Here is a 7708-nt window from a genome sequence, read left to right as displayed (position 1 = left end):
GCCCCCCGGTGATCTCTGGCTTGCTCCCAAATCCCCAGGCCCAACCGGTGTGCCTGAAGCCCACGTACAGACAGGCTCATGCCGACGGTCCACGGGGGGCACGCCTGGGACCCTCAGCGGGTGGGCTCCCCACCATCACCCAGGCCCTGCTGTGTCTGTGCAGCCGGGCGCCCATGTGTCGTGGGTGCAGCCCCGCGTGGGGACACTGGGGACAGAGGAACAGAGCCGGTGGTCTTCGCTCCACACACAGGACTTTATTGGGGTCACAGGCCGAACCAGTCAGGGACGCCGCCGCGGCGCGGGTCCCGGCTCTGCCTCCTCCGCTGCTCCTCCAGGAGCCTGTCCCGGAGGTCCTCGTCACCAGGGCTGCCGTCAGGACCCTGCTGCTTCTCGGGAAACAGATCAGGGAACGTGAAGGTCTGTCCGTGCGCCTGCAGAGAAAAGGCAAGCCCTGCAGCCCAGAGCCGCTGCCGCACCGTGCGGGGACAGGTACACAGGGCCCTCCCACCCTGAGCTCGCAGCTCTGGAGGGGCCCAGAGGCCGGCATCTCCGGGGCGATGTCCCTGCCTGGAAAATAAACATCTCGGCGGCTGCTGGCTTTTATCTAACAGCGGGAAGCCATTACCCCGGACAATGCCCCTTTTCATCGACATTATCTCTTCGAGGGCTGCTGTCTGCACTGGCTGGAGCCTCATTAAAAGCAGCCCAGCAAAGCGCCCATTCACCGGTGTGGGGGCAGCCTGGCCGGACTGGGGGGCAGGAGCGAGGGGCAGGAACACCCCGCACAAATAGCGTCTGGTGCCACACTGAGACTTTTTCCATCCAAAATACCTAAAGGCCTTTACCCACATTAAAGACTACCCCTCCTCCCAGCTCGGAGCTTGGCAAATAAGATGCATATAACGTACAAAGAAATGTACATATGCAGCAGTCTATAAATCAAGACCGGCTTTGCAAATTAACTGGTTTTACGTCTTTCACTAGAAGTTCAGAATGTGCCAGTGTCGGCCAAGCCCCAACCCAGACCCCCAAGCACGTGTACAGGGGGCACCGGCCGGGCCCCGCTGGTGCCGAGGCGGGCGCCCTGCCCGCTCCCCGGGGACCTGGGCAACTGTGAGGTGCCGTTTCAATCTGCTAAACACCCCGGAGCAGCTCCACAGATCGGGGGGCACAAGGGGGTGCGCGAGGGGGCACGTGAGGGGGCGCGCCAGGGCAGCGCCGTTTGCTTCCGGACGGGCAAAGGGGGACGCAGAGCGGCATCCGTATCTGGAAAATTTTAATAAGTAAAATCAGTAAAGTGTGCTGGTTCTTGGAGACCCTTGTTTTGTAAAGAAATTTGGCTTTGGGCAGGCGGCCAAGTATGATCTGAAACAGCCCACCCCCACCCCGGGAAGAGGAGGTTTATAAATTCTGGTCACATGGCGCGGGGCGCGGGCCCCGTAAGAAAGCAGGCTGTGTGCGCGCGGCGGCCAGCCTGCTGCAGGATTAGCTTACACAGCTCAAAACTGCTTTTTTTTTCTTTTTTAAAATACCAAAGGGCAATAGTTTACATGCAGGGCTGATTGCCCAGAACGGGGATTTATGTGTAATATATCGAGGTGATTTTGCTAGTTTTCTGAGGTGGGGGAAAACCCAAAATGACATTTTAAAATATAAATACAAAGATGGCAATTTGCAACAGCTCAGGAAAAAAACGGAGGGAGCCACTGCGAGAGATTCTTCCTTTCTTACCCGAGACAAGGGCCGCTTGTGGGTGCCGCATGTGCCCCCCAGGGCGCCCCTCTCTCGGGAAATCTGCCTTGTACTTTCACAAGCAAACCCCCAGTCCCCGCAGGGGGGAGAGCATGAGCGGCTCAGTGGACGGGACCTGGACGGGACACTGTGGCAAGGACGGTGCAGGAACCGGCCCCGGTGAGGTGACCCCAAGCGCCTCCCCCACCAGGCCACCGACCGTTCCCCACAGGCTCCTGCCGGCTAGCGCCGGCGGTGGGAAGGGCAGACTTCTGCGTGCAGGGTGACGTTCCTCTGGATGCGTGGGCCACAGGGCCACAGAGATGTTTATCAGGTCATCGGGGGAAATGTGGGGCCCCCACCCCGCCGGACGGCCTTTTCCGCAGCCGTCAACTCAAAATAGATTCGGAAACTTAATTTGTGTTCGTGATTGACCCTCGTGTGCTTTACAATTAGCTCTGTTTTTAAAAGCCCCAGAGTGGGGCCCACAGGGACACACTGGGAGAGGTCGGTCTCCGCACAGGGGGGGACAGAGAAGGGACCCCTTCAGAGGGGAAAGGCCCCGAGCTTCCTGCTGGTTTCCAGGCTGGGAGGGGGGGGGGGCGGGGTCCATCACAAATGCCACCCTGGGCGGCAGGAACTCTGTCCCCAGTTGTGCTGCCCGATTTCACAGAGAAGAAAGGCATGCCGGGCGGCAGCTGCGAGCACCCGACCTAGGCGGGCTCCGCTCAGCTTTCACGAGCGAGGTGGGGCCCGGGGAAGAATGCGGGGGCTCCGGTGACTCAGAAGCCACTTGTAACCGTAGCTGGAGCCCTGGTGGCGAATGCCGGCACACGGGTGTCAGCCCGCGCCATGACAGGGACAGATGGCCCGATTTCACACGCAGGACACAGGCGCCTTTATAAGACCAACGGCCGCGCTCTCCACCTGGATTGGCTGATTTCATGCACAGCAAATATTAGGCCACATCGTTATGGGGGCCCCTGTTTAGAACAACAACTGTAGTCAGAGAAGCTGCCATGCTAACTCGGTCATGTAACAAACGGCCTCCTACCGCCCAAAATAGGTCCGCGGGCCCACGGGGTTTACAATAGCGCTACTGCCATCTAGCGGCCACGGCCAGCCGCCTCCCGCCGCCAGCTCTGGAGGCTGGAGGAAGCCCCTGCCCCGGCCCCAGTCCGCGTGTTTCCAACGGTGGGGGGTGGGGGCAGCTAATGGACCCTGCGAGGAGGGCCGTTGCGGGCAGGTCCTCATGGAGGCCAAGGGGACACCCTGCTGGAGGCCACGGCCCTGGGGAGCCTGGAGGGCTCGTCTGAGGAAGCTCGAGGGGGGTCACCTCACACTGGAGGGAAGGGCCGGAGGGGCTCCGAAGCCACGTCTCATTCGCCACAGCTCTGCACTGCAGTCGGCCAGAGCTCCGCCAGGGGCCAGGACCCTCTTCCTGAGCCCCTGGCCAGGTAGCACACGGTCCAGAGTATGGGGGGGGGGGAGGGGAGAGAATACGGGTGCCCCACAACCCAGTCCAGAGGGGAGGGGGCTCAGCCAGGGCCCTGGGGTGCAGCGAACCCATCTGCAGAGCTGCTGCCCCAGGGCATTAACTGCCTCCGGGCCTGGGCCTGTCCAAGGCCAGGCCATCCTCCAGCAGGAAGCTCTGGAGAACTCTGGTTTCTGTCTGAGCCCGAAACCCCTGGGCCTGAGGGGGCCTGCCTGTGCCCACAGCACCAAGTCCGAGGGCACGACACGGCTGGCCCCTGAGCAGGTCCACGATACGGCTGCCCCACACAGTCCCCGCCCGTCAGCTGAGTGTGCTCGGAACCCCAGCTCAGCCCGGGGCTCCGCCGGGGATTAGAATGAAGCACAGGCTCTGCCCCGCGCCGTGGCCCTGAAAATCCTGCCTCTCAGGGCCTCTCAGGGCCCCAGGCGGGGGCTGCTGCACAAACACGTCCCCCGCACCAAGGTCACGGTCGTGATAAGTCACGCCCATGACTTGGGACTCTGCCCGAAGCCCACTCACCAGCTGCACATAGGCCACCTTGTAGTCTGGTTTCTTCATCCTGACGTTTCTGTAATCCCTCTTCCTGTTGGAACCTGCCGGGGGGTAGGGGGAACACTTTACTCCAAGCACGAGATTTCCAGTCCAGCTAATCCAGGAGCCCACTTTCTAGAAAGAGGCCAACACGGGAGAGTCGGCTGGTCTCCCACAGGTCACAGCTCGTCACGCCTGAAATGTGACCAATTACACTCGCGGTGGCTTGCACCCCAACCTCTGCTGTTAAAAACACAAGCGTGTGTGAATAAGACAAGAAACCCATCTTCCCCGTCTGTCAGCACTGCGACCCTCGTGGGCTGCCTCCCGCCACGCAGAAGGCTGTCGGGTGGGGGGACAGAGGTTAAGGGAACAAAGGAAAAAAGCACTTTGCTGACCGGCTTCCGAGGCGCATGGAGAAGGGGGCTGCACCGCGTGGGCTGGGGGGAGGGGCAGGAGCAGACCAGCCACCCGGGTCCAGTCCCCGCTCTGCCCCGTGCGCAGCGAGGGCTGGGGAAGCTGCCTCAGTTCCCTCACAGGCCAGGAGGCTGGCCCCCGCAGCAGCAGGGATGAGGCCTCATGAGCTCCGGGGAGTCTCCCCGCCCCCGGCACGCACCGTGCTGCACCCTCGTCCGCACAGCGGCCACGGGCACGTTGTAGATGCGCTCGAGGTAGTTCCGGAGGTCCACCCGCGTCATCCTGGGCAGAGAAGAAAGAAGAGCAAGACTCAACCGAGATGCACAGCAGCTGGCTGGTGGGGCCTGAGCCACAGGCGATGTCAGTGCGGGGCCGTGGGGTCTCTGCAGCCGCCCCTGGCTGGCTCGCGCCCTCTAGGGGCCAGGCTCTCAGTCAGAGCTCTCCTGAGGGAAGGGCCCATATGGGGGTGCCCCCCGGCTGCCAGGAGGCCGGCCCACCATGGCCAGGCCTGTGTGGAGCTGCTGCTCGATGACAAGGTCCTTTCCTGGAAACAGTGGCCAAGGCGTTGGTGGGTGAGGCCCCCAACCCTCTGCACCTGACATGGCATCATAAACCTCGTCCTTGGCCACTCTTGCCCTCTGAAAGCTGATGCTCAGGCCAGCCCAGGCACTGGGACAGTCACATCCTGAGGCTCCAGAGTGCCCTGCAGCCTGGGTGAGAGGACACTGTGTCCCTTCAGCGGCCAGGACCTCTGTGTAGGAACCACCTTGAGAACCAGGTTTCTGGAAGCCATGGTAAGGAGCTCAAGAGTGTGAGCCCCGCCGCCTGGGAAGGGCACTGAGTTCAGTGTAGTTAAATTAGAGAAGTGTCAGGTCTTCAACCAGGCTTTCCTGGGGGCGGGGGGGCGGGGAGTGGGGGGCAGCCCAGCCTCGCCCAAGGCTCTGCAAATAGCAGGGAGGCTCTGCAAACATCAGGCCCTGGACCACATTTGCAGGGAGGCTTGGAGAGAGCCGCCTGGGATGTTTTCACAGCAGAAGCCACATGTATGAGCCGGGCTCCAGGACGCCGGCAGGACGGCCAACCCCTTGGGGTGCTCCCCAGCCTGAACTCGGGGGCTTACTCCATGGGGATCCGGAACTGCACGGTGTCCTCAGGCTGAGCCGTGCCAGGCCGCACCAGCCAAATGAAGAAGTTTGTTCGGAAGACGCGGAGCTGGGGGTTGCCCAGCTGGTACAGAGGGTACCTGAGAGGGAGAGATTTGTTGGCGTCAAACCAGAATGCGTGGCCCCCGGGCTGCCCCGGTGCACCCCCTCTACTTGTTCACCCACAGCAAGAGGAACGGGAAGCAAGGGGAACAGCTCTCCGCAGGCCAGCACCCCACGGCCCCCTTTGTACACGGCATGGTTCTGCTGAGTGTGGGCCCTGAGATCCTTGGTACCCATCAACTTACAGTAGTATGGGCCATGGACCCTCGGGGCCAGCGGCTGGAAAGGGCCTATGGGTGACTCAAGGAACAGGACAGTAGAGAGCACGCCCATCGCGGACCACCAAACACGCTGGTGGCCGGGCTTGCAGACAGGCTTGTTCAAGGTGATGGTCCCACCAGCACACGGCCCAGCGTGGCACCGCTCCCCCCGAACCCTGGCATTCCCCGCGGCAGGGACGCAGGCACCTGCACACTGTGTGGCTGGGAAAGCATCACACTCCCCACCCTGAGGACCCTCAAAGCCAGGAGGTGCAGCTGGAAAGGAGATGCTACTACCCACAGCCCCGGCCCACTGCCATGGCCAACTGCGCGTGCTCTGGGTTTGCATGCGGCAGCGGAGCCAGGTGAGGAGGGGGCCTGAGGTCGTCTGCGGTCGTCTGAGGCCAGGGGCCAGGCTCTGCGGAGGGTGGGCACACGGGGGGGTGGGACATGGGGTGCCATCAAGGGTCTCCCCAGTACCTCTGTGACCAAGCTGCAGCACTGCACATGGTCTGATCTTGGGGCACAAACTGTACTGTGAAAGGGGGCTTGTCGAGGCCAATTCTGTACTGGGCAGGATGACAAGAGCCAGGGCGCTGAAGGGCCTTGGGGAGCCCCAGAGTTAAGCAGCAACCTGGGGAGTCTGGACAGTGCAGGGGCTCTCAGAGGGCAGGCCTTGGGCACCTGCAGCACCCTGGCCTGCTGGGCTGAAGGGCTGAGGGATGTCGGCGACCACGTCAGCATGTGGCAGGGGCCCAGAAGGACCTCCTGTGGGGGTCTCCACTGCAGGGCGGGCACTGGCGAGAGTGGGTGAGGGCAGGCTCTGGGGGGTGCGGGGCCCCCAGGAACAAGAGGCCTGCCTTGTTTTACCCTCCACTGGAGTCTGGGCCAATGGCTGGTCACCCAAGGGACTCACTTATTCCCCCTGGTGACCAGCGGCGGCACTGCAGGGGGCAAAGCCAGGCCCTCTGGGTACCTGGAAATTGACCCTCCATCTCTCCGGGTCCCTGGGTTTGGGGGTGGAGGGAGGCCCACTGTGAGGGTCGGAGGTCAGCGGCCTGAGCCGGGCACCGAGTCTCCCCGCCGCGTGCATGGCCTCAGAAGCCCCCTGTCCTCCCCCACGCTGAGTGTCAGGATGAGTCCCAAGGGCCTGCCCGAAGCTGGAACCTTCCAGCTGAGGAACAAGCAGCACTGCCTCGCACCCTCCTTCGGGGCTTCAGAACCGGGCTCTCCAGGCCTGGTGGGCGGAGGCAGCACCCCTGCGCGCGCGCCCCGCCCCCTGCCCGGCCCTCCCGCGGATTTCACAGGCACGTCTGCAGTGGGTCCCGCCTGCTCAGCACAGCGCTCTGGCTCGCTGCCACCAGGCCTACCTCCCTGTGGCCCCGAGCGTGACTCACGCGTGACCCCACCCTCCCCGCAGGTCCCACCGGCTCTCCTCCCGACCCGCGGCGCGGCCGGCTGCCCTGCCTGCTCCCCACGGCCGCGCCGGCCCCTCGGCCCCGCTGCACCTGCCGCCGTGCGCGAGTGCGCGCCTCCACCCGTTCATTCCCGGGGCGGCCACGCTCGCAGGGGACACGGGCGCATCAGCCTCTAGCGTGGGGGCGGGCCGCGGGAGCCCCCCGTCCCGGCGACGAGGGCAGAGGGACCCTTCCGGGCAGGCGCCCGTGGTCCGCACTGCGGCTGCAGCCCCGTGCCCTGCACCCCCCCTCCCCCCCCCAGGCCCGAGTCCCCGGCCCCCGGCCCCCGGCCCCCGGCCGCTCACAGCACATTCCGCGCCATCGCCGGCTTCCGGGCCGCGGGCGGAAGGAGGAGCACGCACGGCCCGCGTGGACCCGCCACAGCGCCCCCTGGCTTCCGGGAGGGCGCGCGGCGCCCCGCCCCCCGCCCCGCCCCCGCCCCGCCCCGTCCACCTGCCCCGGCGCCCCGCCCACGGGGCTCGCCCCGCCCACGGTCCCGCCCACCTCTGCGCACCTGTTCCCGCCCCGCCTCGTTCCCCTACACAATCGCCCCGCCCAGCGGCTCGCCCCGCCCACCTCCCCTCTCACTGCCTGGACCCGGCCCGGACACCT

The 7708-nt window shown here is 64.5% G+C and overlaps 1 protein-coding gene across 4 annotated transcripts; it reads right to left on the bottom strand.

Moving 5' to 3' along the window:
• Positions 1-234: 234 nt before the first annotated feature.
• Positions 235-7491, bottom strand: MRPL23 (mitochondrial ribosomal protein L23). Of its 4 annotated transcripts, none has more exons than XM_039223703.1 (6): positions 7402-7431; positions 6120-6282; positions 5295-5417; positions 4374-4456; positions 3746-3819; positions 235-431 (listed from the first exon to the last, which is right to left on the bottom strand). In XM_039223703.1, exons 1-6 carry the CDS (start codon positions 7406-7408, stop codon positions 264-266), a joined length of 618 nt encoding a protein of 205 aa, XP_039079634.1. In that variant the 5' UTR covers positions 7409-7431; the 3' UTR covers positions 235-263. The 4 variants fall into 4 exon arrangements, with proteins under 4 accessions (XP_039079634.1, XP_039079632.1, XP_039079635.1 ...); XM_039223701.1 differs by lacking the exon at positions 7402-7431 and adding an exon at positions 6556-7035; XM_039223702.1 differs by lacking the exons at positions 235-431; positions 7402-7431 and adding exons at positions 438-1266; positions 6556-7046.
• Between the last annotated feature and the right edge of the window lie 217 nt (positions 7492-7708).

This window comes from Hyaena hyaena, unplaced genomic scaffold (assembly GCF_003009895.1).
Source record: "Hyaena hyaena isolate Hyena2069 unplaced genomic scaffold, ASM300989v1 scaffold_1418, whole genome shotgun sequence".
Classification (NCBI taxonomy): Eukaryota; Metazoa; Chordata; class Mammalia; order Carnivora; family Hyaenidae; genus Hyaena; species Hyaena hyaena.
Note: the sequence above shows the minus strand (reverse complement) of the source record. Positions and strands in the feature narration are given on the sequence as shown.